We start from the raw sequence: 27,959 nt of genomic DNA on the forward strand, positions 1-27,959 counted from the left end.
TGCAAAAATGCGTTTGATTGTCTAAGAAAAGTATTGAATTTCAAGGCCTACGGTTTTGACTATAGGATCTTGGGTATGAGGCGAAAACACATGTCCTACAAACCCGAGGCTGAACAATAGCTTATTGAATCGACCTTCCCACATGATGGCTAAACCAGATTGCACGCCTAATCGAGCCTTGATCACTCCAATGACAGGCTGTTTTTCCTTCGTCTCAGTTGTTGCTACTGTAGCGGGCAGATCGGGCATACCCACAGTCTTCGGGAATGGGATATCATCTTTCTCTTGCGCAGCAGCAACAACAACCGCTGTGGACGATTTCTTGCTTTCACGAATCCACCATTCAAATCCTGCGGTCAGCTCACTATCATAACTGTAGAGATTGAAATCAAACCGTGAACAAAGTCCCAAATCTGGATGGACTTGAGCTGCGTAGCTACTGGAGACATGGCCCATGATTGGATTTAATGTTTGAGTAATAGTAATAGGAACGTAGTTTTGGTGTTGTTCTGGAGCGGTGGATGTTGGGTAATGTAGCGTTGTAGGGTTTTCTGATGATATATCAGCGGGCGCCAGTGGGGGAAGCGTCCTGTAACGTAACCCTGTTGAAACTATGAGTATTAAAGAAAAAAGGAATGGCAATCAAATTAAATAACGGACAAGAGATGGCTTATTGGCGAATGGCCCAATGAAATAAAAACATAGTATTGTATAAATGACATACATCCTCCAAGTTTTTCGGTTGCACTGTAGTAAAGCTCAGCACCAACTGACCAGTACCCTCGGATCCTTTCTGATGGTACTATCCATTCCTCGGGCATCTCCTCATCCAAGTACCCCGCACGGCTTGAATCAACCTTACTACTAATATCACTGTTGGGGTCCCTTGAAAGGTCTGATGTCGGTATTACAGTTGATTTAGATAATGGTGATGATGATCTCGATGTGGAACTAGTAGCTAGCGTAGAATCCTCAGACTGCTGTTCAGGTTTAACAGAGCTACTGTCCTGATTTTCTAGTAATACCTTTTCTATGCATTCTTCCTGCTGTAGCTGCCGGTGTCGACGAAGGCGGCTCTCCTGAAGCATGCTTTCATAAGAGTCATCAAAATCCTTGCCAAAGTTATACAACCCGCGAATGCCGATCAATCCATCATCCGTTGTAAATGACATTTCTGCACAATATTTGCCCTTATCGTACTGATACTGTGCTGAAAGCTATATGTACATGTTTATATATAAGTGATAGGATCGAGTCAACAACTCCCATACGTCGCTTCGCCTACTCAGTCCTGCATTTTTTTTTTTTTTTTTTTTTTTTGCGATACAAATATGTTTTATGGGTGATAATGATACCTTACATGAGATGCGCTCCTGGATGCTGGATCACTGATTCCTGAAATGACATACTGTCTATGTTTTGAAATGCGCCGACTATACAATGCCTCCAATCTTGCGTTCGCCAAATTAATCCGTCCACAAAGCAAATAGTCTGTAATAAAGAATAAAAAGAACTATTAAAAAAAAAAAAAAAAAAAAATCCATGAAATCTTTCCTGAATTAATAAAGGATCATTTTTTACCTTTCCGTTTCTTCCCATCCTGGTCAAGCTCTGTCCATTGATCTGCTTCGCGGATGGAGTGATCCAAGCAGATAATCCGGAATCGGTCAACTAAATGTCGAAATCGAACTGAAGCAGAGTCGTCGATTGGCAATGCCCTGGAAGTAAACAGATAGCCCAGTGAACCCTCCAGGATCGGAAGCGCATTCATTGTAGTGGTGGTTTTGAACACAGTACTAGGAAGTTTTGACAGACGTAATGACAATCCCTGTGGTGCTTGGAAATCCAATAATGCTATAAAATGGAAAACATGATAATAAAAAAAAGTTAGGATAGCGCAGCGTACTTGTAATGTTACTTGGCAGTTTTCTTTTTCTTTTTCCTTCTTTACCTCGCGTGGTTGCACAAAGATGAGAGTATTGATTATCTTCGTTCCAGCCAGAGGCACGATAGTACCGCCGGAGACAGTACTCCATAAAGTCGTACATTGTGTGCGAAGCCAGTTCTGGGCTGTAAAATCCTTATCAACTGAAAGCGAGGGATTTATTTAATTGTTTCTATTGACACGTATCTACTGCTGAGAATAACGTTCTTTGTATTGAGAGACTATGTGTAGTGTGGTATATAATCAAAACTAGTAATGATGTTGGAGCTAGATTGAATTAAGAGTGGAGACGTGTGGATGCGAATATGATCAATCGATCAGTTTTGTGATCGGAAACTAAGACAGCATGAAGGCGAGAGCAGCACAATCTCGGCCCAATTACGTCACCGGCCCAAAAATTAATTTAAACTTTCTAATATGATATTAGACGCCGATATTCGACAAACATTTCCATGCTGGTCACCACATTGTTGAAGTGAGTTGTAAGCTCAGGATCATGAACTATGTTGTCCGGATCTTCCGTAGTGTCCAAAAGCCCTTCGAGGGTTTCTTGAAAATCATTGGGCTTGACATTCTCTTGATCTGGCCCCATAGTGTCCTCACCACTTTCATGATCCGGATCTGTTATCGGCGATGAAGAAACTTCTTGAAGAATCGTTCTCACAACTGTGCGGCTAGGAAGCTCGACAGGGATCTCCCGCAGGATTGGTTGTTCTATGTCCAAAGGCTTTGGATGAATATAATCTAAGTCCAATTCATCTTCCTCAAAACCACTTTCGTCTAAGAAATCAGATTCAGAGCGAGATATAAAGATATCCTTATAATCTTCATGCTTTAAGGCCTTTTCGATGGCTTCCATAACTGATAGGGATGGTTCTTCGCTTCCGTACGTTTCAATATAGTTAAGAACCGCAAAATCATCTTGCTTGGAAATGAACTCACTGTCGCCTCTGTACTTGGTTATGAGTTCTCTCTTTAAGCGGTCAATATGACCTTTTTTGTTTGTTTCGACGCCAAGACTCAACAGCCTCTGCTTGTGGTTGTCTGGAATGACGGGGACCTTGCCGAAGTCCTTGCGGATACATTCAGTAGTAATCGTGTCCTAGGCTTTGAAGAGAAATGGCCAGAGTAACCTATTGATGTTTTCGTCTCGCTCGATGTAGCGCGCAGCCATTTCAAGCATGAGCCGACTGTAGTGAGCCTTGAAACAACGAATGACTCCAGCACCCATTGGCTGTGTAAGTGATGCAGTGTTTGGTGGAAGACGCACAATGGTAATATTGGTGAGACCGACGCATTCGCAGCCTTTATTACCCGGTGCGCTGCCAATCAGCAGGGTAATCTCCCGTCCCTGCTGTCTATTTCATCGTCAAACTCTTGGAGCTACTCTCATAGCCCACTTTCAAAGGATGAGAGGGCTTCATTTGGCAGGAACCCGAAGAGTTGTTACAAAACAAAATGGATACTCGAACCACGCGCACAATCTTGCGGCCATGGACAGGCTCGGTAGCAAGGGTCTTATCTGCCATGGCATTGAAAAAGAGACTGATTTCGTCACAGTTATAAATGTTCTCGGAGTCAAATCGAGTGAGCTCATTCTGAATTTCCTGAATCCGGCCTTGCCGTTTCGAGAGGTCAACAGAACCACTTTCTCCATGTGTAACAAATCCTTCGATCCCCGTCCGTAACTTGAACTTGTCTAGCCAACCGCGGGAAAAGTCGAGGGGTTCAGGGCGTAGCCCTGAGTGGTAGTACTCCTTGATGATGATCCATATCCCGGCCGCAGTCCCTTGCAGACGGGCAGCAGTGACATTAATTTCCATTGAAAGGTGGTGAAATGCTTAGATGCCCCTTACCTTAATTGTTCTCAACAAAGCTTTCAGTATTCAGAATTCAGTGCGCACTCAGTTTGACTTGCTTATTAAACCAGTGAATTAATATGACGTCCAATCCACTGACTTTTCTCTTTCGAATACGTGTCAAACGCTAGGAAGCTAGAGAAGAGAGACTCTGATAATATTAAAGGTAGTAATCCGCCTTTTTGAGGATCCACTAGACTGTATAAGGGTTGATACCATACATCTTCGCAATCGACCTGTCCGATGCATATGGATTTCTAGCGAAACTTCATGATAAAGGCGTGCCTAGGTTAAATATATTTTCAAGCTTGCTTATGATCTTCGGCTCCGCAATATCAGAAAAAATCCAAATTAGAGCGGCTTAAATATATTTTTGACTAGTATAAATATTATTATTCTGTTCGTTTAATGATCAAAAGGACTCATTCAAGGAGTTCATCATATTGTCTTGATAGTATGCTATATGTCTTTTTTTTTTTTTTTTTTTTTTTAAAAAAAAATCATCACATTATTTCGTTTCAATACGCGTTATTACTGTCCTGCCCGTGCTGTGCTTCGGCCAGTGTTATCAGTTGTGCGCGTTGTTTGTGCTCCAACTCGGCCTTGGCTCTCTCGTCTCAACCGCACGGGTCGGGATGAAACAGGAGAGCGACTCAGAAGACTGGCCTCGGTGAAATCTTCCTCTCCAAATGAAATGTTTCCATCGTCGTCATCGTCATCGTCATCATCTGCCTCTTCAGCAACGTACTCATCATCCTCTTCCGTATATTCTGATTCTACTGCTGCACGACGACGCCCGCCATTGTCCCCTCGACTCTGCGACATTTGGAACTCTGAAGATCGTTCTGAAAGTAATGAAGGAGGAGGAGGAGGGGGTGGGTGCAGACTAGACGAAGTGGTCATGGACATGTCGATACCACCCCTTACAATACGTCTTGAGCTCTCTGTAGTTGTTGTGCTTCCAGATGTTGATGCACCGTCGTCCGTCTCTACGACTGTGCCACGATGCTGACGTTGTGTTGTGGCTGCGGTCGTGGTCGTAATTGGGATAGTAGTGGGAATGCTGCGTTGTTGCCTTTCTGTTGTTTCTCTTGTGGAACGTGATCCAAGGAGTGAAGCATCTCCGATGCCGGCACCAGCTTCATGGCGACGCTGCAAAGGTGTCTGAGGTCTCTCTGGAACAACTGCATCATCTTCAAGCGCTTGATCCTCGTCGTCCTCCATTTCATCATGATCAAAAATCAAGTCTCTTGCTACGCCTCGCGAAGTCCTGCCTAATTCTTCTTCTTCAAACTCATTATCAGATTCAGTATTGGCTTTTTGCCTTTGGATCTGAACTTGCGGTTGGCGAGGTGTTGTACCTGATGGGAAGATTGGAGTTGCACTTCCCATCTCCGGGTGTCCGCGCAACAACTGCTGCTGCTCTCCAAGCTGTCCCGGTTGAGTTCCTTGTACACCTGGTCCAGTGCGCATTTGATGCGCGATCGCCAAAGCCTCAGAATCGCTACCAAACCAGCCTGCAAGCACCTGCCAGGTAATCACCGAGAAGATGATCTCCCAGAAGATAAAGACCGCCATAAAAACCAGTGCAGTAGAGACCTTGTAGTAGTACATGAAATATCTGGTGAAGGGTGTAGTGACGGTGGATGATAGTTATTATTAATGATATAATACTGAACCCTACCTCATTTCGCTTGTAATTTTTTTTTTTTTCCCTACCTGAGGCCATGGAAGTGGGCATCAATGTGGATAGTAGTTTTGTAAACTTGGAGGTCAGGACTTGAAATTTCCACGCGCGCACGAGCCACAGGATTGACAGCATCTTCGACATAATTCTCAACCAATGGGACCCGGAGGACTTGGTCCTCTTTGGACCACTCCAAGACCAATGGAACTGCTCTCCACGCCGTACGCATGAGTTTTAATGGTAGGGACTGGTAGGTGAGGATGGCCTAGAATTTCATCGTAAATCATATTAAAGTATAGGGAGAATTAATACATTTGCATCATTTGCTCATCTGTTTTGAAACCGAAAAAAAAAAAAAAAAAAAAAAAAAAAAAAGCGTAGAATGAGTTACTCACAGGTCTACTAGAGGTCATGATTGCCGTGCCATCAACGCGCAACAGAGTCACGACAACCATGAAGTTCCCAATGGCCACGTTCTTTTCCGATGTAGGCACGTGCAAGTTGACGGAGATATCATATGCCTGATCCGCACGTAAAAACTAATAGCAACAACCAACATGTACATCTGTATGTTAATATGTCGATTTGTACCTAAAAAACGTCATTTCTCTTGTTTCATTCAGTTGGAATTCTAATGTTTACCTGGGTATAGCGTCCTCCTCTTGAGAAGTCAACTTCAGCTGATGGAGGGCTTGGGACAATGCCAGGAAGACTATCAAAAATGAAGAGTACAGTTTTGTATTGATGTAAATCAGATCCATAACGATTAAAAATAAATAAATAAATAAAAATAGTAAAAAGACTCAATCAGGACATTACGTTGGTCTATCATATTGCAGATGTACTTGACCGACATGTCCACGTTGAGGGATATAGACCCAGTAGAAGGAAAGGTAAGCAAAAAGGGATACCCCGACTAGTAAGAGTAGAACAATGAGACCCACGAAGAATTTGATAATCTTGCGATGCAGCGCTGATGAGGTTAACCATTGTGTCAGTTGTTTGACGTATGGATCAAGCACTGCCAATAATGGAGTGATAAAGAATGAGAGAATCTAAAATATATAAAAGAAAAAGAAAGAAAAAAGTTGAGCGTTGCGGAAAGATAGACGAAGGAGTGGGCAGAAAAAAGAAGGGTGAAGTATGGGTTAGAGGAATGAGATTCGAATGAGATGAACACTTAAACTTGCCTCAAAGAGAGTCATGTTGTGGGTTGAGTCGAGACTCTAAGTAGGTAAGAACGATAAGAATATGAATGTGAATGCGAGAATTGGGTGAATGAGTGTGAATGAGTAATGAAAGAAGGAAGAAAAAAAAAAAAAAAAAGAAAGAGGAAAAGGCGTTGGGGAGTAGAAGGTTTTTTTTAATGCAAAGTGCACACACCTCGCATATTATTTTATTTTATTACACGCAAGGGTAATGTATAAATGTTTGGGACATGCCAGACAAGAGTTGTGCCTCGTGCACGGGTCGTGCCTTGACATGTGAACTCAATCAAATTATTCAATCATCCCAAGCTCTTTTTTTATAATTATCCCTTCATATGCTGTCTTTTATTCTTCCTATCCCTCATGGGAACCAAGTCTTGTCTTGGCAAACAACTTATTCCTCTGCCATATTGAGCAACCGCGATTACAATGACAGCGACAACAGCAACCACAACCACGACAAATATTACATGAACACGACAATTGTATAATAGTATATAAATATATATGTATATATTGCATGTTTATGGTTTTCTGGCCTTATTCTCAACTAACCCTCTCTCTTACTTTCTTTTCTTTTTTTTTTTTGCTCTTTTTCTTTTTCCTTTTCTTTTTTTCTTTGACAATGATATACTTCACATTCTAGTTATCGTCATCACCCTCGTCCTCTTCAGGTGCTGGTGCATCGCCTTCCCTACTGCCATGGCGACGTCCTTTGCGATCGCGTTGGTAAAATTCAGCAAGCAATTTCTGAGGAATACGATTCAACAACTCCTTGGGGAAGATACGCAACAACGACCATGCCTGGTCAAGTGACTCGAATATAGTACGCGATTCATAGTTTCCTATTCATCAAGCAATATAGTTAGTATACATACAATCTATCTTTAGACCTCTCTTTTTTTTCTTTTTTCTTTTTTCTTTTTCAAAAGCAAAAACATACAAGTGTCCCATTAAAGGAAACTACCCGCTGGAAAAAAAAAAAAAAAAAAAAAAATTTACCTTGAGCAATATAGGTCTTTTCAAACTTCTCCAAAAACTCAAGACTGAGCTTATCTTCCTGGTTCAGGGCTTCCTCTCCAACTACAGCCTTCATCGCAGCTGCATCACGACCAATAGCATACTTGGCATATAGCTGATTAGAGACATCACCATGATCCTTACGAGTCAACTTCTCGCCGATAGCAGACTTCATAAGACGTGACAATGATGGCAGTACGTTAATAGGTGGATAGAGCTGGCGATTGTGCATCTGTCTATCGATAAAGATCTGACCCTCAGTAATGAACCCAGTCAAATCAGGAATAGGATGAGTGATATCTATTTATCATCACAAATATTATAAAGTCAGATACCAAAGATGAAGAAAAAAAAAAAAAGGAGTCGAATATTGCATACCATCGTTAGGCATGGTCAAAATAGGAATCTGTGTAATAGACCCGTTTCTGCCATCAACACGACCAGCACGTTCATAGATGGTCGATAAATCTGTGTACATATAACCAGGATAACCACGACGACCAGGCACTTCCTCACGTGCAGCAGATACCTCACGCAATGCATCAGCATAGGAACTCATGTCAGTCAAAATGACCAAAACATGCTTTTCCAATTGGTAAGCATAGTATTCTGCAGTGGTCAAAGCCAGACGAGGAGTGATAATACGCTCGATTGTAGGATCGTTGGCCAAGTTCAAGAACAGAGTGACACGCTCGATCGAACCATCCTCCTCGAAATCCTGTTTGAAGAAACGAGCAGTTTCCATATTGACTCCCATAGCCGCGAACACGATAGCAAAGTTGTCCTCATGATCATCGAACACACCCTTGGTTTTCTTTACTAAACCAGCCTGTCGACAAATTTGAGCAGCAATCTAAATGGGTGTAATAGATAATGAATAGGTTAGTCTGTTCCTCATATGCATCAGTTGAAAAGATCATCTCTACATATTGCGTCAAACTCGCAGTTACGATACCTCATTGTGAGGAAGACCAGCGGCAGAAAAAATGGGGATCTTTTGACCACGTGCAATTGAGTTCATGGTGTCAATGGCAGAAATACCAGTTTGAATCATCTCCTCGGGGTAAATACGGGAATAAGGGTTAATAGGCGAACCTATTTATCCAATTAGCAATGAAAAAAGAAAAATGGTTGATAACATAGCTTAAATTCAAAGGGCCTTCATTTGAAAAGCTCATCTTTAGTACCATTAATATCGAGGTAGTCCTCAGCAAAAACCTTAGGGCCTTTATCGATACTCTTTCCTGATCCGTTATAGACACGACCCAACATGTCCTCAGAGACGGGCATTTTCAAGACATCTCCCGAAAACTCGACATGGGTTTGCTTGGCATCAATTCCCGTTGTACCTTCATAGACCTATATCCATTTTGAAAACGACCATGGCAATATTTTTTTTTTTGTTGTTGTTGTTAATAATGTTGTATTGTGAAGATGTTGTTGATTATAAAAAAAAAAAAAAAAAAAAAAAAAAGGGTGGAAGAAAATGTCAGCCGCTCTTATCATTAGCGAAATAGCCTTATGCGACCTAATCCCCCCTAACTGGTGACTAGGGAGGAGTGATCACGTCGACAGACAGGCTACTGATAACAAAGATCGAATAGCAATAATAAAAATATGTCTGCTATTCTGTACCTGAACGACTGCACGCTTGCCCTGGACTTCCAAAACTTCGCCAGCGCGCTTGGTGCCGTCTGGAAGTGTAAGCTCAACAATCTCAGAATATTTTGGGAACTACAAGAGTCCAAAAGGGAGAACCACGTTAGTAGAGGAAATAGAAAAAAAGTTTTGGGAAATAGAGTGATTGCTCCTCTTACCTTGACATTGTCAAGCATAACCAAGGGACCATTGACACCAGCAATAGTACGGTAATCTGAGTAGAATGTGGAATTATGTTTGTTAGATAAAACAGAATGCTCGAGTATTGGAACACATTAAGTCGCTTTAGCATGGCATTGCTCTTGGGTCCATGTTTTTTTTAAAAAAAAAAAAAAAAAAAAAAAAAAAAGAGAGAGAGAGAGAGAGAAGCGTGGGTTTATTTACCAAGACGCGGCTCAATGGCATAGTTGCGGGTAACAGCAGCTGCATGGAGCACGCTAGCTTCCCTTGGAGTAAGGCGAGGATCCATTTAGTTTTTTATTTACTTTTACAGGAATTTGAGAGATGGGCGTTAAATGAAGAGGAACTGAATGAAAATAATGTGAAAGGGGTCAATTGCGCGTTCGAGCTTGGTGTCGTGGTGGAGGAAAGAGGAGACAGCCAACATCTCCATAGTTTAAAATCTGTCAAACTTAAGGGTCAGTTGATCAGTAGCCAATTCCTCACGTCATTGAAAAAGGTGATGCCGCTTTATTGATTGATATTCATTCAGCAATAACAACAAAAACAGCGCTGGACCATCAAGTTTTACAAATGAATATAACCTTGACCCAAAAACAAAGAAGCCTGCTGATTTATTATTACTTTTTACAGCTTGTTGAACACCCCTCACTGCCATTGTATGAATTACATTTTTCAGATCTGCCACTGGGACTTGTATACCCTTCATTGTACATACACAGCCTCCTTTACCCCTGATTTGGACGGACTTAGCTCTACGTACACATATCAAAAACCTTGCAGAGCACCAGCATTGAGTATTGGTAGACATTAACGGATGATCGATGACTCAGGGCCCCGGGGATCTTGATCACCAGCCTCCTTAAAACCGTGGGACACAGAAGACCTGGCAGAGACAAGGCGGAGATCAGCCCAACGGGGCGCCAGTCCATGAGTATCATGTCTCCAGGAGGCGCGAAGGTTCATCTTAGGAGGACTAACCATCGAGGCCTTGATGCCACGACATACTTGCAAGAATATGTTCTTCGCGATGGGTACAAACGGATGGACTCCGACTACAACACTCAGGTTACAAGATGAAAGAGCTTTTGGCAGTACGCTTTAGGAGACTTTGGAAAGAAGCGATACCATTACCTCTGACTCAACTGTAGATGGCACAAGCTATTTTCTCACAGAAATACAAAATGTAGTGAAAACGAAGGAAGATGCCTCACAGCTCTGGGGATGTGAGGCCAAATATATCAAGGTACTTAGCTTGGATCTAGGCAAACGTATATAGTTGGCGCATATGCCATTCTCCCGGAGACGAGCTCTGGCCCTGCTGATGCTGTCTGACAAGTCAGTTCACTCGCCACTGCATTCTACCTCCTTACTGCTGCTCTTCCTACTGCTGCAGCTCAGTCCTCAGCAACCACCACCGCTACATCGTTAGTATCGTCTTCATCGTCGATCCAAGTGCCTGCACCCAAGGCTTATTGTGATCTGGTAGTTAAGGCAAAGGCGGTTTATTAATCCACGCTAAAATCCTGCTGATGGCTGCAGCAACAAAACCGCGCAGTGCCAGAAGGAGCCAACCGACCTGTTGAGGATATCGAGATTAACATGTCTGCTCTTCGTGGCAATATACGGTCTTTGTGAGCTACACTGGGTATCTGAAGGACCGTGAGGAGCAACTCCAGCAGTTTTAAGGAAGAACCTTCAAGGAGTACTAATGGGACTGCCAAAGAGTTAGAATTGAAGGGTTCGCGGCGACCCCCGACCAGCTTCTTCAGATGATTGGAGGCAGTATTGGACAGAAGTGACAGCTAGACAACCATATAGTCATTACCATAAAGCTAGGCCACTTCGCCTCTCAAAACCAACTTTCCGGCCCCAGGGGACATTTTTGGTGTACTTTATTACAGAGTAGGTATTCTTGCTCAAGCGATCCCGAGGTTTGTTTTATATGCAACAGGTTGCTGATATTTATTAAAGCTTCCTGGACTCAGGTTTGTGCACTAGGATATCTGTCTTGGGAGTGAATGAGTATCACATTTCTAAAAAGTTTCGTGGGTGTAAGAACTTTGTAGGGAAGATTATGACTGTCCAACGTGTCACACGCGTCTTCATCGAGATGTTCTTGCGGCTGAGAACTGATCCCGTGAAAGAGATCTAGTGAAATTGACAATTGTGTCTATAAGAAAAAAGATAGCTGGGCTTCACACTCTGGTTGCGGACTGTAAGAAAGTACTTTTCAATATATAAGCATGCTATAAATGGTGAAAATGAAATGAAAGGACTCGACACCGAGCTTCGTCTTGCTGAGTTGCTTTATGGGAGAAGCAGTGACTTTCACCAGTGATATTATATCATGGTGTAAGATTTTTTTGGATGTGGTGCATCACTACTTAGAAAATCCTCACCGTCGGTGGTTTCCGGTATGGTATACCGTATATGAAGAATGTACCGGGATATCTTTGTATTAGGATACATCATACCGCTACTTGTAGACCAGTGGTGCATCGTACTAGTCAAGTGCATCATACTAGTCAAGTCCATGCACTGGTCAAAATCTGCTGCATTGTAAAATTTAGCACAAGGACTTTGTGGAACTCTGTACATGTGTTTTATTTAATCGAATCCAATCTCTTTTCATCAAGCATCGGCCAACATTCACTTAATCCATCATAACATTGACTACATGCTCAAATAGAAAGCATGACAACACTGAATCATTGTAGAAAAGTTTGGTAAGACAAAAAAAAAAAAAAAAAGAACGTCGCCAGCAAACAATACAAAACCGAGAGAAACCTGTGTGAGCTCAAAACACACTCTTTACGGAATGTTAGGACTAACTTTTTGAACGCAGGAGGGTTTGATATGCAGACCCTCTCGGGGGTAGAGTAGAACCATTTATTTCTTTTTTTATGCGACTATTCTTCAGTCGTTCGTTTTTACTGATCCAATAACATCTTTTTATTATTATTATTATTATTATTATTATTGTCATTGTTGTTAATGTTGTATTTTAGCTTAAGCTTGTCTCTGCATCCAAGGGTTCAATATCATGCGAGCTGCAAGTCGAGAAGGAGCATCTAGTACATACGGATAAAAGAATTCATGTTTTAACTGCTAATTGCGTTGACAATATATCCGATCAATTAGTCCTAACTCGTCTTTATAATTACAATGGTATGAATCCAGAATCGACTAGGAGGATGCCATGGCGGTTTGCTCAGCACTATTGTTGACGTTGGTGGGTCATTGGCAATTGCAGCAGAGAATATGCACGCAACTGGTGTTTCTACAGGTGAGAGCAAGAGGTTTGGAATGTATAGATGTATAAATGTATAGAATTGTAATTATTCCTACTGCTGATCTTGAAGAGGAAGCACTAACTTTTGTGTCTTTAACAGATTTGAATATTTCGTTTGTGTCCGGAGCCAAGCTTGGTGATAAGCTGTTAATTGTAAGCCAATTTATGCCGCCTTGTCTAAAGTAAAACAGATCATCGAAGTACATTGTTACTTACTCTGGCATGGTATATGTAATAGAACTCTCGCTGCGATAAGATCGGAGGCTCGCTTGCATATACTTCTGTTGACATTAAAGTGGGTGACAAGGTCGTTGCATTGGGTCGCCACACCAAGTTTGTCCGTCTTGCGCATCAACAAAATGCACAATTGAAGGAATCATCGACCTCGGAATAATTTGCACTCGAATACTGGCTGCTTTCTGACTACTGTGAAAATGAAATACCAAGGAGAAGAGCTACCATCATGTCTTTTGAAGTTTAAATAAAACAACTCTCCATTAGCTCAGACCTTCTACGAGATCGGGGCGCTAGCATTACCTTTCGTACACAACAATATCGAGGAGTGAAGCAGACCATAATAGCATTCTTGATGAGAACATATGCAGTGACAGCAACAAAATGAATATACATGTATGTACATTAAGACTGGATATAAACTGTTTTTGGCAGTTGCAAGCTTGCAAGATAAAAAGCTTGTCTATTCAATCATCGTCTTTTTGATTAAAAAATAAATTTTGGACGATAATATAGGCAAAAAAACGCCTCAGACAGGATGCACCAAACGGGATACAGTTAACTTGACTAGATGCGAGTGCGGGAACTAGTGGGAGGCAATTGTTTATCAACATGCATACAGCTCAATGTGCGTATGTACCCGAGACAGCATTCGGTTGTGTGTACTGGAATATTTCGACCCATTGGTATTTGAGGCAGCATTCTCCTTTTTTCTTTCTTTTTTCTTTTTCTTTTTCCTGTATCGGTTTCCCTCAGTCCCTAACACGACTTTACACAACCGGCTTCTTTTCATTCCTTTCAAAAACTCCCATTCGCTCATTTCACTAAACTTAACCCATTCTAACCATTCCTCATGCGCGAAGTCATCTCTCTCCACGTCGGTCAGGCCGGTATCCAGATCGGTAACGCCTGCTGGGAACTCTACTGTCTTGAGCACGGCATCGAGCCCGATGGCAACGTGTATGTGTCCTTTTTTAAGTTTTCTCGGTGCTCAAACTTCATAAATCCAAATAACAGATTTATTTCCATGAATCCTGTCACCCTGTTGTATGTGGAGAAGATGGAAAAAACTGCTGTTAACTCGGTATTTCTTTTATATGTAGCGCATCTGACAAGAAGGCTTCTCAGTTTGACGCGTCGTCCAGCACTTTTTTTTCAGAGACCGGTGCTGGCAAGCATGTCCCCCGAGCTAGTAAGTTTTTTTTTTTTTTTTTTTTTTTTCTGATAATGACGTGCGTGTCCCTGAACAACCGCTGGAGTGGATAAGAGGCAAATTAGATTAAAAAAATGGGACCCACTGTCTGTACTACGCAAATTGGTGCAGTTATTTCAAGACATTTCAACTCGCTTAATGTAGCTAATCAATCGTATCGATATTATGATGATGAAGGCAAAAGGATACAGAGCTGACCATAGTAATATCCTTCCTTTTTAGTCTTTGTTGATCTTGAAGAAACTGTCGTTGATGAGGTCCGCACTGGCACCTACCGCAAGTAAGTGGTTGCAAATAGGTTCTAGGACTTGTCAGTGAAGGCACCACCTTTTATGACCATTTACTTTTTCAACACGCTTACTCTTATCACTTATTTATTCTATTGTCAATTAACCAAAATAGGCTCTTCCACCCTGAGCAGATGATCAGTGGCAAGGAAGATGCTGCCAATAATTACGCTCGTGGTCACTACACCATCGGCAAGGAGCTTGTTGATTCTGTCCTTGACCGTGTCCGCAAACTTGCTGATGCCTGCACTGGTCTTCAGGGCTTTTTGGTCTTTCATTCATTTGGTGGTGGCACGGGGTCAGGCTTTGGCGCCTTATTGCTCGAGCGTCTATCCGTAGATTATGGTAAAAAGTCTAAGCTCGAGTTTGCAGTTTACCCTGCTCCTGAAATGGCCACTTCCGTGGTTGAACCTTACAATTCAATCTTAACTACCCACACCACGCTTGAACATACCGACTGTGCCTTCATGGTTGACAACGAGGCCATCTATGATATTTGCAAGCGCAACTTGGATGTCTCGCGTCCAACCTATACCCATTTGAACCGCATGATTGCACAGGTTGTCTCATCCATCACCGCTTCGTTGCGCTTTGTTGGCTCTCTTAACGTTGACTTGACCGAGTTCCAGACCAATTTGGTACCTTACCCTCGTATTCACTTCCCCTTGGTCACCTATGCTCCTATCCTCTCGGCGAAGAAGGCGTACCACGAGCAGCTCTCTGTCAATGAGATTACTACTGCTTGCTTTGACATCCAGAACCAGATGGTCAAGTGTGATCCACGCCAGGGCAAATACATGGCTTGCTGCCTTCTCTACCGTGGAGATGTTATCCCTAAGGATGTTAGCGCCGCTATTGCGATTGTCAAGACTAAGAAGACAATCCAATTTGTCGATTGGTGTCCTACTGGGTTCAAGGTAGGAATTAATGACCAACCTCCTACTGTTTTCCCCGGTGGAGAAGTCGCCAAGGTCCAGCGTGCTGTCTGCATGCTCTCTAATACTACTGCTATTGGCGAGGCATGGTCTCGCCTTGATCACAAGTTTGATTTGATGTATGCCAAGCGTGCTTTTGTGCATTGGTATGTCGGCGAAGGTATGGAGGAAGGAGAGTTCTCGGAAGCCCGTGAAGACCTTGCTGCTTTAGAGAAGGATTATGAAGAAGTTGCCTACGAGTCCGCTGATAATAACGTAGGCGAGGAGCTTAATGATGAGTATTAAGAGTCATTTCTCACCCAATTGCAGAGTCAAGCAAGTCTTTTTTTTACAGTCAACGATACTTAGGCAGCAAATCAAAACATATACAAATACATTGCAAATAGTTTACCTCATTTTATCGAAAAGCCTTTTTGTATTCTTATGATGTACAATACGTCTGTGAAGCGTTGTGATAGTATTTCATGTATTTTCCTAACCGAGTTACAAGCTGTTTGCAAGAAACTCTAGCGCTCAAGCTTAAGAGGCCCTTCAATTGTGATGTTCTATATATTTGCTGTTGAAATAGTCTATCAGATCAGCTTTGGAGCAATCATTCGTTAAATGTGGGTATTGTCCTAGATCCTTGATGTGTTCTTCAGTCCTTGAATCCTTCTCGTGGGCGGCGCTTCGGTATTGCCGCTATGGAAACTAAAGATTCAAAAATAACAATACACCATTTTATTGCCTCGCCTATACTCTCTGTGAGAAGTGAAAGCTTCTAGCGCAAGTCGTGTGGTGTTCGATTCAATGGGAAGTTTAGTAAAAGGAAGAGAGAAAGATAGAGAGCAAAAGCTCGTGTACTGAGGAACAAAGCCCGTAAAACCACCTAAATCAACCTCGATATAGAGGGACAAATGACCAGTCTGAAGTGAAGTCGGATAATGTAGAGCAGACGAGTTAAATAAGCAATCAGTCTATTTGGTATGTTTTTCTGCAAAGTCGACGCTGGAGTGCTTCTTGCTACTGATCTAGATGACCTTGGTGAATACTTCTAAACCACCGACTTTAAGTTGTTAGGCTAACTCTGTGTTATATCACGTGATAAGGAAGTGGCGTCACACCAACACGCATGTGTGTGTGCGTGTTCTCCCTGACGAGACGTAAAAAAATACGCGAAACAGCATTCGCGCTGTCTTCATTCTTTCATACTAATTCTTTTTTCTCATCACATCCTATTACTTCAACACTACTTCTACACCACCACTAACTACTCAGGATAAACAATGAGTCGAGGAGCAGGTTACGACCGCCACATCACCGTCTTCTCTCCTGAAGGGCGGCTTTACCAAGTTGGTATGTGCATGTCTCCCAAAATTGCTTAGGAGAGAAACAGGATTATTTCAAAGGTGCTAGATAGAAGTAGTATAACATACCATTCACCTTGCTAAGCCTAAATGTGTGCCGTGTATGCACGTGTTTTTCTATCTCCATTCCATAGAATACGCCTTCAAGGCTATCTCGAACTCAGGAATTACCTCTATCGGTGTTCGTGGCAAGGATTCCTGCGTTGTTGTCACTCAACATAAAGTTCCTGTAAGATAAGCTAAAGGAAGAAAAGTGTTTAAATTAAGAGAAGAACAAAAGAAAACTTTTGTATTGGTTCTTTTGCTTGTATTTTGCTTAATTGACCCTTTTATTATTTTTTGAATTTTCTGCGACTGCATTTGACCAGGATAAATTGCTTGATGCATCAACTATCAGACACATTTATCCATTGACATCCAAGATTGGGTGTGTGATGACAGGACTGGTACCTGATGCTAGATCGGCTGTTTCAAGGGCGCAGCGGGAGGCAGCAGAGTTCCGGTACAAGTTTGGATATGAAATTCCTCCAGATATGCTGGCCAAGCGTATGGCCAACGTCAATCAGGTCTATACTCAACATGCTGCTATGCGACCTCTGGGTGTATCCATGATTTTGATTGGGTTGGATGATGAGCGTGGTCCTCAGCTGTTCAAAATTGATCCTGCAGGATACTTTGTTGGATTCAAGGCAACGGCAGCTGGCGCTAAACAAACAGAGAGTTTGAACCATCTGGAGAAGAAATTGAAAAAGGAGAAGGAGCTAAATGAAGAAGAGGCCATTGAGGTATGCTAAAATATTTTTCTTTGGAATTATTTTTCTTTATGTTGGGATTAATGATATCCATTTTACTGACCTTTTGTTGTTTATGTATATAGCTTGCGATTACGACATTATCCACTGTGCTGTCGTCTGATTTCAAGGCAACTGAGATCGAGGTTGGTGTTGTCTCACTCAGGGAGCCCAAGTTCCGTACCTTGGAAGTTTCTGAAATTGAGGATCATTTGCAGAGAATCGTTGAGAAGGACTGAAGGATTAAATAAAACATGGAAAACCAAGGAAAATATATCGTTGTTCCTTTACAGCAAACTATAAAGTACTTTATTTTATGTCTGTGCTCAACTATGGGCTTATCTGAATTGACAGACATGACATGTATATGTGATACTTTTTTTTTTTTTTTTTTTTTTTTTTTTTTAATTGGATATACAGAATAAAATCATCGTCACTTCTCTTCCCAGAATGCTGCTAGTTCCTTGCCCATTCGGTCAGGCTCGTCTTCTTGTACTGCATGACCGGAATTCTCAAAGAAGGAGAGTTGGAAATTGCCCTGTTCATATGCGGCTTTCATTTCATCGTCCATGGCATTCCTGCCTTGTAGGATCAGAATCTTGGGTGGTTTGGCGCTCAGAAACTTTCTGTTCAAATTTTCAAACCATGTGTGCCAGTGGGCTTCTGAAAGCATAAGATCAGTATACCAGGTGTACTTTGGCGGCGATCCGGGTATACGGCCAACCATGCCTGTAAACGAAATCCTGGCGGAATCCACGTTGTGGACTGTTCCTGATTCCACTCTTTATTTTATTTATTAAGAATATTAGAAATCGGATAACAAAAAAATGCAAAACTAAATTAGGTATCATGCTTACCCCCATTGAATTGCTTGCTCTACAGAGTCGCAAGTAACTGGACGACTTTCGCACCATTTTCGGACATAGAGCAATGCTATTTCCTTGTTCGCTAACGAATCCATTTAGGAAATGAAGACGATGACTCAATATTTTCTCTTTTTTTTCTCTACAATTGTGAATGAAAGAACCTCTTCTTTTGTCTTACTTTCTTGGATATCTAAGACCGCAAACCGTGCAACATTAGGTAAAAGACCTCGTGTGGCAACCTCAGTTACAACCGCGCCGCCCATGCTGTGGCCAACCAAGAAAAACGTTGGAAGCGATGATTCCTTCTTGCCTTGTTGGCCATACAGGGTCAAGATGATATTATGGAGATCTCTAGCCAGACGATCGATATGCAGATTATTCTGGTCATCTGAAGTTGTCTCACCTGTTTCGTGTAAAGGCATGTTAGAAGTTAAAAAAAAAAAAAAAAAAAAAAAAGTTCCCACGACTATTTGATTTATTTAAGCTTACCATGTCCACGAGCATCATAACTCATGATCCTGACCTGATCACCCAGAATTCTGTGCAAAGCTCGAGCTGTCGCTGCAAACGATAAGGCGCAATGTCCCGCACCGTGATGCAAAACAATGACAGGGAGGTCTCCCTTTTTGTCAGAGTTGATTTCGTAGATATTGAATGAGATGTTAGATGAATCTAATTCACTAGGAATGGACACCTTGCGGTTGGTCTCAAAGAATTCTGACCAAGAAAGCGGAGAGAAAGGACCAGCCTTGCCGTCACTCCCTGTCGTTGTAGTGACAGGAACGGGGTCTGGAGTAGGGGCATTCAAGGAAGATTCGATGTGAGAAGACATTTTTTTCTTAGATTCTTGTGATAATCGAGTGGGAAAAAAAAGGTAAAAAAAATATAGGGATGACATAACCGCTTTTATACCTTTCTTACAAGGGCCGCAGGTAATGGCTTATCTCCTCATATCCATATGCGTACACTCTCTATCCACTATTTGTAGTGCCAATATCGATATTTTCAGAACAGAGCTCTTGAGGCGGCGGAGCACAAGATGTAGTTATTAATGCATAACGATGGCCATAACAAACCCACCCTTGCGCAGTTTGTCTGAAACAAATTCTTTATTGATTTCACTGCTTTCCTACAAAGGGAATCCGAGGCGTAGAATAGGGTGAATGAGTACTTTCTAATCCAACTCGAGCTGCGTAATTAACTTGGGAAGCCCCTCCAGTTCTTTAATTCCCTCACACTGCCCTATGAGGTCACGATTAGATAGCGCCAGGACTGTGGGTGTCGTAGTGATCTCATACCGCTTCTGGACTTCTTGTAGCTGGTTAACATTAATTTTGATAAACTTGATAGCCGAGCATCTGGGATTTTTGGAAAACTGATTGAATTGATGATCAATGGCTTTGGACTCCTCAGAGTCTTCTGAATAAAACCCTAGCAGAATCTTGGTATGAGCATCCAGTGCAGAGTTGAGGTCTTCCATGTTGTTGATCGTCATGATGTTTGACATTTTGTTTTCCTTCTTTTATTTTGCAGTGGTAGTAGTTGTGGTGGTTGTAGGAAAAGAATTCGTAATTACATTAAAAAAGAAAGAGGAAGAGAGGAAGAGGTAAATCATCAGGATGGCAATTATTGGTCAAAATTGCAATCATTCGAACGATCGGAACCTTCTGTTCTCTCGCATCGATTATCCCTGTCATCTGTCACCCCTGCTGCCTATTTAGGTTGCATTATAAAATAAAAAAAAATCGGTTCCTGGCCTAAGAACCATTAACGTTTTCAATAAATGCAAAGGCTTTTTTGGTTGAGAGTTATCTCGATATTGCATACAAGACATGTATTGAAACAAAGAAGTGGATGTACCATAAAATCATATGCGCATTTGGATTTTTTATTTTCTTATACTGGAAGTCGCGTTTCGCGAAATATATCAATGAGGTAACAAACAAAAATGAAGTGGAATTTACTACAGCTATTTGCATTGTCATTTTCCCTTCTTTCTATTCAAGCATAAACTCCAATGATGGCCATGGCTGCAACCCCGGTCCAGAGGGATATAAAGCACATGGATTTGACTTTGGTGCTTTCTTTTCGGATTTCACCATTCATATTGAACTCAACAGCCAACAAATTGACGTATCCCATATACAAAAGAATGCCAGTTGAGATAGCATCGAAAATGCCTTCAATCAAGATGGTAGATGCTGAGTATGGATTGTAGGAGCTAGAGATTCCGATCCCAATTGCTGCTCCGATAGGCATAGTCAAAGAGAAGACCAAAGCTAGCAAATAGTGAGTATAGGTCTTTTCGAACTCCAAATCTGCGATCCTTGCGCCTAACGCGAAACCTGGATGAATAAAAAAAGAGACCGTTAAAAAGTTGGTGGTCATTCCAATAACGCTTGATATGCTCAAAGTACTCCACCTCATTTTTTACCTTCAAAGAACTGATGAAAGGCAAGTGCAGCCAAAAGACCTAGAAACTCGGTGCCTGAAGATACCCCTAAAGAAATCCCGACTATGACTGAATGTGCTGCTATACCTGCTTCCAAGATATAAGTCGAAATTCTCCGTTGTGAGCCATCAAGCAATTCTAGGTCATGCACATGGGAATGCCCTGTTTCTTTCAAACAACGACGATGATGATGGGCCGTTAACTTGGTTATATCTTGCGCATCATGGTCATTTTTGACGATCGGAATGGTCCCATATGATGCAAACTGTATCTTGAGCTTTTTTTTACAGGAAGGCGGATTGGACAGTGCAGAGGCCTTTAATGGACTCCTGGATGGCGATAAAGAGTCCGCTCCATTCAATTCACCCACTATGATACTGTGATCGAGATCGCACGAAGACACCGATGTGCATGCTTGTTGCTTGCAAATGGTTTCATTGAGAATCGTGGCGATATGTCTGGAGCACGGTACCGTCGCAAGGCCTGTGGTCCCTAGATCGTCCAAATCTACGTCAATACGTCCGACATCCCGCTCTGCACAACTACAAATATCTTCTTGGTGAGTCTTATGATTTGGGACTGGCGAGATCAATAAGCCTTCGAGAACTGCAGCCTCCTGCAACCTCTTCTGAGTACGCTCCACCGCTACAAACTCCATCCAATGCATGAACAATGAAGACGACAATATGAACAGTCCTCCTAATGCAGTGTAGTTTTCAGAGAAGAATGAACTGAGACAAGGAGAGGAAAGGTTGGACATAGCAGTAGGCATCATATGAATGAACGCCGTGGCCAAGATGATACCCGTTCCAAAGTGCTTGCCGAGAATGAGTAGCTTTTCTGGAAATAGGTATCTAGTTGAGTGGGAAGGATAGAGATGGTGATAGGAGCGACAACGGTGGCGGATACAGGAGGCCATGACGGGCATGAAGACGCCTGTTGTGCTAGCAGCTAGGATGATAAAGACACCTATGATGTGGAGATCAAGGTTATAGGGTTGTAGGTTTTCGCCACTGGGGTAGCCCTCGAAACCTTGGGACTCGTTTGAACATTCGTTTTGAAACAGTGAGCCTGTGAGATGCGCAAGAAACGGTCAGATATACTATTTAAAGTCTGCTCTGTGAACAGCCTCAAAGGATTTATTTCATTACTTCTTACCATAGCCTCCTTTAAGATGAAACGAGCTGAAGGTTGATGAAGCCATGTCTATTATCGCAAACAAGGAAAATAAGAGAATGAATGCTTGAAACCAGGTTGTGGCCGGAGAAGGGAGGAGGCAAAGATTGTTGTGAAAAGCAAAAAAATAATTTGGACAATATATTTATGACCAGTAAGGTACTCGCTAACCAACCTGTCATTTTATTTATTTTTGGTGGCGATGGATTGTGCGTTCGAAAGTTTGAACTGAAGCTTCTAAAGTCCAACCTTGCTGGAACTTCGCATGTGGCCTTCAAATTGCTGCGCCGATATTTTTGTGCCTGCGTTGCTTATTGGCCTCACACATAAACATCGTTACAGGTACAGATTCAGATCAGAGACACTTAAGATACGTCATTGCCTTCCGCAATGGACTAACCTCAACGAATAAGATGGAAATACCATTCAAAGAAAATTTTTTTCCAAAAGAATGAAACGGCTGTGACTAGCAAATAAGCAAATAGGGCTTTAGGCTTTCACGTACATATACATGAGTTAGTGACTGTTTCTTTACATCGCTATCAGCCGCAGTTTTTTTTGTGATGTGGACAAAAAGAAATCAGATCGCTTATTTGAATCATCACCTCTTCTTTTCTCTTCATCCCTTTTCCTTCATCCCCTCCGCCATCTCGCCAGCATCTGACGTCGCACATCTCTCCACTCTTCCTTTCGTAGTTTTGATTTCCATCCTTTTTTGTGGTTGACGTCTTTTTTTTTTATCTTTTACCTTATTTCCGTTTTTAATCTCATAATGTCTGCTCTCTCAGCATCAAAGCAGAAACGTCTTGCAGCCAAGGCCGCAAAAGAGGCTGCCAAAAAGTCATCTGGTACTTCATCGCCTGCCACCACTAACGGTCGCAACACTCCCCTCCCAGGAGGCGATACTGTCGACGGGGATGATACTGTTGCCGATGCTATTATTCCTGGACTTAATGCTATGAACATCGCCAAGACGAAATCTAACGACCGCAACTCGACTGGTGTCTTGACTTCTCAACCTTTGTCCCGTGATATCAAGATTGAGTCTTTCTCGCTCTCCTTCCACGGGCGTGAGCTCATTTCCAACACAGACATTGATCTTAACTTCGGTCGTCGTTATGGTCTGATTGGTGCCAATGGATCTGGAAAGTCTACCTTTTTGGAGTGTCTTGCCGCTCGTGAGGTTCCCATTCCAGAACATATTGATGTAAGTTTCTTTGTTATTCTTCCCTATTTCTATAACCTTATTTCCTCAAAAGCACAATGGGTAGTTCTAGGATGGATATGGGGTTTACACAATGTAACAGAGGAGACTGAATGAGAGAGAAATCTTGAAACAAAAGTGCACGGGCGAGAATACACTTTTTTCTTCGGAAAGCTTTTTTTAAAGCTTGTTGACATCATCTACAACATTACACATCACAGATATTACGTTTTTAACCCCTGTGTTTTGTACATGAGTATAACACATACAAACATTGTCAATAGCACCTATATATAACTTATTGTGGCTATTTAAACTTCACCTAAGTGAATTTAGCCCTGCCATCTAGACCCATATGTCTAGTCTGACATTTCAGACGCTTTTTCTTGTTGGATCAGGCATATGGGATGTCTTTAATGTACCCCTTATGATGCACCCCTTATTTTTGTACTTGTCCATGGTTTTGTGGTCGCAAGTGGCTTTTTTTATATTTTATATTTATTTATTTATTTTTTTTTTCTTGGTTTGTTTTCATAGATTTATTTGCTGCAAGAAGAAGCAGCCCCTTCGGACCACAACGCTATCGAAGCTGTTGTGGTCGAAGCCAAGCAGGAAGTTGAGCGTTTAGAAAAACTAGTCGAGGATATGTTGGCTGAGGTGAACGGTGCTGAAAACCCACTTTTGGATGATGTCTATGAGCGTATTGAGCAACTGGATCCCGCTACCTTTGAGACCCGTGCTGGCACTCTTCTTCATGGTCTTGGTTTCTCCAAGAAGGATATGCTCAAACCCACCAAGGACATGTCCGGAGGATGGCGTATGCGTGTCGCTTTAGCCAAGGCTCTGTTCGTCAAGCCCACTCTCTTGCTTTTAGATGAGCCCACCAACCACTTGGATTTGGAGGCTTGTGTGTGGCTTGAGGACTATCTTTCCAAGTATGACCGTATTTTGATCTTGATTTCGCATTCTCAGGATTTCTTGAACGGAGTCTGCACCAACATCATGAACTTGAATCATAAGCGCAAGCTTGTGAACTATGGTGGTAATTACGATACCTATGTCAAGACCCGCGCTGAATTGGAGGTTAACCAGATGAAGGCTTATGTCAAGCAGCAGGACGAGATCGCACATATCAAGAAGTTCATTGCATCTGCTGGTACCTACTCAAACCTGGTCAGACAAGCCAAGTCCAAGCAAAAGATTATTGATAAGATGGAGGCTGCTGGATTAGTCGAGAAAGTCGATCCCCCTCACCTCTTCAAGTTCAAGTTCTCAGATGCTGACAAACTGCCTCCACCAGTCTTGGCCTTTGATGAGGTTGGATTTGCTTACTCTGGAGACATGAAAGATGCCCTTTATAGAGGTGTAAACCTTGGAATTGATATGGACTCACGTGTTGCTTTGGTCGGACCTAACGGAGCTGGAAAGTCAACTTTGCTCAAGTTAATGACTGGCGAGCTTACTGCTACGGAGGGACGCATTCAGCGCCACATGCAGCTCAAGCTCGGCAAATACAACCAGCACTCTGCTGATCAACTCGATATGGACCTTTCACCTATTGATTACTTGCGCAAGAAGTTCCCTGAGATGCCTCAGGATATCGATCACTGGCGTCAACAGATTGGTCGCTATGGTCTTACTGGTGCTCATCAGACCGCTCCTATCGGCACTCTATCCCATGGTCTTCAAACCCGTCTTGTCTTTGCAGAGTTGGCATTGTCTCGTCCACACATGCTTCTTTTGGATGAACCTACCAATCACTTGGATATGGAGTCTATTGACTCTTTAGCTGAGGCGATCAAGAGCTTCTCTGGAGGAGTCGTCTTGGTATCTCACGACTTCCGTCTCTTGAAGGAAGTTGCAGATCAAATTATTGTTGTTGATAAGGGTGTCTCAATCTTTGATGGCACGATCCTCGAGTATAAGAAGATTTTACAGAAAAAGTCGCGCGAGTCTACCCTTGCTTAAATTCTTTTCTTTTTTTTTATTCATTTCACCATCCCTTGCATTCGCTTTCGAAAGAGGTTTCCAGCATAACACATCAATCAATAAGAACATGAAAAAATAAATTAACAAAAAAATAAGCAAATTATATATATACTTTATTACTCTATACATTTCAAAAAGATCTTGCCAATCAGATGTTGTAAATGTTAATATTCATCCTGTCTATTTCTCACACATACCACTCTGCAAAGAAGTGGTCATCGAGATCTCGTGGAGGCTCATCGTCGCTTTGGCGATACCATCCCATCTCGATAGGATCTTCAACATCAGCATGAAAATCTAGGACGGAACTAAAGCGTGACATGGCTTGGTGATAATGACTTGGCCCTGATGTGAGATGTCGTGATGCTGTTGATGTCGAAGAGTAAGAGCGGGCAGTGGAAGATGAGAGTGATGAAGCGGAGGCATGTGAAGCTGCCCTCCAGGCTTGAAGGATAAGGTCCATGAATTCTTGAGATATTACGCCACAGCCAAACATTCGTACACGCTGAATTGACTGCCATCGTACCCCCTTGATCCCTCTTCCTGTCATAAGTGCGCAATCTCTGATATCCAATGTTTGTAGACTCCAGAGATCCGCGATCGCCTCCAGGACTGCATCTCCTAAGAGCCGTTGTCCTGAAATATTGATAGTTTGTAGTTCGTGACAGGCTTTAATAACTGGAATCAAATCATCATCCGTAAGGACAGGTTTAGGTCCAGAAAGGAGCTGAATGAACGGGATAGAAAGCGACGTCAAGTTTTTGCAATAGGGGGCAATCCCTTCACGAAGAACAGGACCTTGTATTGGTCGACGTCCCTGCAAAACCGTTAGACCACGGAGTCGAGAACCCAAAGAGCTCAATAAATAAATCCAAACCTGGTTACTCCAACAAGAGTCAAATACACAGAGGTTCTCCAATAAAGATAATGAGATAATGGCTCTGAGGAGAGGCCAATCGCGACTAGAGTAACCCAAGATCAGAACCCGAAGATCCTGTAATGCAGAAATCAAGTTGAGCATCCCGGGAAAAGTGGGGACAGTGCAATACATAGGCGAAGGCATATCTAGCTCCTGGATGCCAGCACCTTGAACCCCACGAACAATGGCGTCCAGGATGGGAAGAGAAGCAGATTCTGTCAGAATTTCTGCAGCACCATATTCAATCTCTTGGGGTAATTGAATCGAGAGTGTACGGAAGGGCGAGACGTATTCAAGGATCGTTGTAATGTTGTCAGTCATGGCTGCAATGTCGGTAGCAATGGTAACACCAGTTCCTGCAGCCGGTGCTGAGGGTGGTGACAATGACGGGGTGAATGGTTCTGAGGATGTTGATTCTTCTGCTGGTATGGCTGCTGTTGATGTCACTGTTGCTGCTGCTTCCGCCGCTATAGCTATATCATTTGTATCCTCATGTTCTTGTGCTCCTGCTAATAATCTGGCGACTTCAAATTCTTTTTCTCCCTCGGCTGCTTCATACTCCTTTTCTTCTGTCAATAGTTCCGCAGCCTCTAAAAGATCGACTTCCACGCGCTGAATAATTTCAGTAATGTCATAATTTTTGCTTGTGATCTGTGCAGAAGCATGTGAGGAAGCCACGAGGTGCAAAAGACGTCGACAAGATCGGTCAAATGGATCAGGGAGGACAATAGTCTGCCAAATTGTCGAGAGGGCGGCGATGCGCCAGGCCATATTGACTCTGGAGCAAGCGAGCAGATCAGAGGGTTGCATACGGTCATAATACTGCTGAGCATTGGCTCTGGAAGGCAGATGTGAAAAAATTGCAAGAAGGATGTCGTGAGGGACATAAAGACTTGGTCGCCCCTTATCAAGCTGTACTTTCCCTGCAATAGTGGCATTGACATCCAAAATCATCTCATTTCCTCCAGTAGTAGAAGACGCCGCTAACGAAGTCATAGAGATCGATGTCGACGGCAAATCCTGAGAAGCATTGTTGTTGCTACTGCTGGGTAGTCGTTTAGTAGCTGTTTTGCGCGACACAATCTCTGGACGGGTTCTCCTCCATGGCTGCTTGTGCTTGGCTTGCAGGCGCCTCGATGTGGCTGCTTGACTTACAAGATGGTTACGACGAGCTGGATGATGTCGTGGGGGAGGCTGTGTAGCATTGGGCAATGGTGATGCTAATGTTTGTTGATGAAGTGAAAGAGGAAGAGAATGAGATAGTAAGGGTGTGATCGTATCAGATGTGGTCATTCGTTCAAGTCGTGGCACGAGCACTGAAATGTCGCCTGAAATGTCGCCTGAAATAGAGACAGATGGGACAGTAATGATAGAGGAGGTTGGAATGGAAGTGGGCCAAGTAGAAGACGAATGAGGCGGACGGAAGAGAGTATCCAAGGCCCAATCTGGCAGCTCTTCGTCGTGCTGTGATGCACTGCCAGTAGTAAACTGCATCTGTTGTTCTGTCTGTGCTTGTGCTCGTCGTCTACGTGCTCGGTGTTCCTTGAGCCAGGCAGAGAGACGAAGTGCAAATTTTGAGGATGGTCTTGCTGTGTTGGTGCCGCCAGCAGTCCGTGCATGGTAAACCTGGCGATTATGCATCCTGATGAATCTTGTGTATGCAATTTACTTTAAATCTGTTAATAAGATGACGA

General features: G+C 42.6%; 12 protein-coding genes across 12 annotated transcripts; 4 read left to right on the forward strand and 8 right to left on the reverse strand.

Annotated features, from left to right (window-relative positions):
- Positions 1-9: 9 nt before the first annotated feature.
- On the reverse strand, positions 10-2,240 carry BCR41DRAFT_387248 (hypothetical protein). The gene is made up of 5 exons (XM_022027875.1): positions 1,952-2,240; positions 1,582-1,854; positions 1,361-1,491; positions 725-1,217; positions 10-611 (listed from the first exon to the last, which is right to left on the reverse strand). Exons 1-5 carry the CDS (start codon positions 2,046-2,048, stop codon positions 22-24), a joined length of 1,584 nt encoding a protein of 527 aa, XP_021880515.1. The 5' UTR covers positions 2,049-2,240; the 3' UTR covers positions 10-21.
- A 117-nt stretch (positions 2,241-2,357) lies between these two features.
- BCR41DRAFT_407827 (hypothetical protein) lies at positions 2,358-2,930 on the reverse strand (the record flags this gene model as incomplete). Its single annotated transcript, XM_022029403.1, has 1 exon — positions 2,358-2,930. A coding segment is annotated over one exon (573 nt), but the record flags the coding sequence as incomplete, so codon positions are not given.
- A 1,365-nt stretch (positions 2,931-4,295) lies between these two features.
- On the reverse strand, positions 4,296-6,696 carry BCR41DRAFT_387249 (putative adipose-regulatory protein-domain-containing protein; the record flags this gene model as incomplete). The annotated part of the gene is made up of 6 exons (XM_022027876.1): positions 4,296-5,425; positions 5,524-5,756; positions 5,887-6,030; positions 6,134-6,203; positions 6,311-6,546; positions 6,670-6,696. The coding sequence occupies 6 exons, from the start codon at positions 6,694-6,696 to the stop codon at positions 4,336-4,338; spliced, it is 1,800 nt and encodes a 599-aa protein (XP_021880517.1). The 3' UTR covers positions 4,296-4,335.
- A 591-nt stretch (positions 6,697-7,287) lies between these two features.
- On the reverse strand, positions 7,288-9,960 carry BCR41DRAFT_381247 (P-loop containing nucleoside triphosphate hydrolase protein). Its single transcript, XM_022027301.1, has 8 exons — positions 9,763-9,960; positions 9,537-9,592; positions 9,355-9,453; positions 8,907-9,078; positions 8,675-8,814; positions 8,098-8,572; positions 7,702-8,019; positions 7,288-7,544 (listed from the first exon to the last, which is right to left on the reverse strand). Exons 1-8 carry the CDS (start codon positions 9,845-9,847, stop codon positions 7,342-7,344), a joined length of 1,548 nt encoding a protein of 515 aa, XP_021880518.1. The 5' UTR covers positions 9,848-9,960; the 3' UTR covers positions 7,288-7,341.
- A 2,197-nt stretch (positions 9,961-12,157) lies between these two features.
- BCR41DRAFT_96230 (HotDog domain-containing protein) lies at positions 12,158-13,383 on the forward strand. The gene is made up of 6 exons (XM_022031099.1): positions 12,158-12,287; positions 12,387-12,435; positions 12,570-12,635; positions 12,742-12,847; positions 12,954-13,006; positions 13,092-13,383. The coding sequence occupies exons 1-6, from the start codon at positions 12,256-12,258 to the stop codon at positions 13,245-13,247; spliced, it is 462 nt and encodes a 153-aa protein (XP_021880519.1). The 5' UTR covers positions 12,158-12,255; the 3' UTR covers positions 13,248-13,383.
- Positions 13,384-13,634: 251 nt separating this feature from the next.
- Positions 13,635-15,918, forward strand: BCR41DRAFT_422946 (Tubulin/FtsZ, GTPase domain-containing protein). The gene is made up of 4 exons (XM_022030223.1): positions 13,635-14,047; positions 14,191-14,279; positions 14,523-14,580; positions 14,703-15,918. The coding sequence occupies exons 1-4, from the start codon at positions 13,941-13,943 to the stop codon at positions 15,805-15,807; spliced, it is 1,359 nt and encodes a 452-aa protein (XP_021880520.1). The 5' UTR covers positions 13,635-13,940; the 3' UTR covers positions 15,808-15,918.
- A 761-nt stretch (positions 15,919-16,679) lies between these two features.
- BCR41DRAFT_355768 (nucleophile aminohydrolase) lies at positions 16,680-18,036 on the forward strand. Its single transcript, XM_022024529.1, has 4 exons — positions 16,680-16,857; positions 17,003-17,097; positions 17,237-17,653; positions 17,746-18,036. Exons 1-4 carry the CDS (start codon positions 16,788-16,790, stop codon positions 17,896-17,898), a joined length of 735 nt encoding a protein of 244 aa, XP_021880521.1. The 5' UTR covers positions 16,680-16,787; the 3' UTR covers positions 17,899-18,036.
- A 33-nt stretch (positions 18,037-18,069) lies between these two features.
- BCR41DRAFT_337767 (Alpha/Beta hydrolase protein) lies at positions 18,070-19,363 on the reverse strand. The gene is made up of 4 exons (XM_022022086.1): positions 19,015-19,363; positions 18,704-18,928; positions 18,517-18,607; positions 18,070-18,441 (listed from the first exon to the last, which is right to left on the reverse strand). The coding sequence occupies exons 1-4, from the start codon at positions 19,355-19,357 to the stop codon at positions 18,093-18,095; spliced, it is 1,008 nt and encodes a 335-aa protein (XP_021880522.1). The 5' UTR covers positions 19,358-19,363; the 3' UTR covers positions 18,070-18,092.
- A 255-nt stretch (positions 19,364-19,618) lies between these two features.
- On the reverse strand, positions 19,619-20,142 carry BCR41DRAFT_355778 (hypothetical protein). Its single transcript, XM_022024530.1, has one exon. It carries the CDS (start codon positions 20,030-20,032, stop codon positions 19,700-19,702), a length of 333 nt encoding a protein of 110 aa, XP_021880523.1. The 5' UTR covers positions 20,033-20,142; the 3' UTR covers positions 19,619-19,699.
- A 284-nt stretch (positions 20,143-20,426) lies between these two features.
- Positions 20,427-22,251, reverse strand: BCR41DRAFT_337770 (Zinc/iron permease). The gene is made up of 3 exons (XM_022022087.1): positions 22,136-22,251; positions 20,960-22,048; positions 20,427-20,870 (listed from the first exon to the last, which is right to left on the reverse strand). Exons 1-3 carry the CDS (start codon positions 22,179-22,181, stop codon positions 20,527-20,529), a joined length of 1,479 nt encoding a protein of 492 aa, XP_021880524.1. The 5' UTR covers positions 22,182-22,251; the 3' UTR covers positions 20,427-20,526.
- A 502-nt stretch (positions 22,252-22,753) lies between these two features.
- On the forward strand, positions 22,754-25,457 carry BCR41DRAFT_355780 (P-loop containing nucleoside triphosphate hydrolase protein). The gene is made up of 2 exons (XM_022024531.1): positions 22,754-23,360; positions 23,895-25,457. Exons 1-2 carry the CDS (start codon positions 22,926-22,928, stop codon positions 25,323-25,325), a joined length of 1,866 nt encoding a protein of 621 aa, XP_021880525.1. The 5' UTR covers positions 22,754-22,925; the 3' UTR covers positions 25,326-25,457.
- Positions 25,458-25,465: 8 nt separating this feature from the next.
- On the reverse strand, positions 25,466-27,921 carry BCR41DRAFT_355782 (hypothetical protein). Its single transcript, XM_022024532.1, has one exon. It carries the CDS (start codon positions 27,904-27,906, stop codon positions 25,534-25,536), a length of 2,373 nt encoding a protein of 790 aa, XP_021880526.1. The 5' UTR covers positions 27,907-27,921; the 3' UTR covers positions 25,466-25,533.
- Between the last annotated feature and the right edge of the window lie 38 nt (positions 27,922-27,959).

This window comes from Lobosporangium transversale (assembly GCF_002105155.1).
Source record: "Lobosporangium transversale strain NRRL 3116 chromosome Unknown BCR41scaffold_23, whole genome shotgun sequence".
NCBI classification, from domain to species: domain Eukaryota; kingdom Fungi; phylum Mortierellomycota; class Mortierellomycetes; order Mortierellales; family Mortierellaceae; genus Lobosporangium; species Lobosporangium transversale.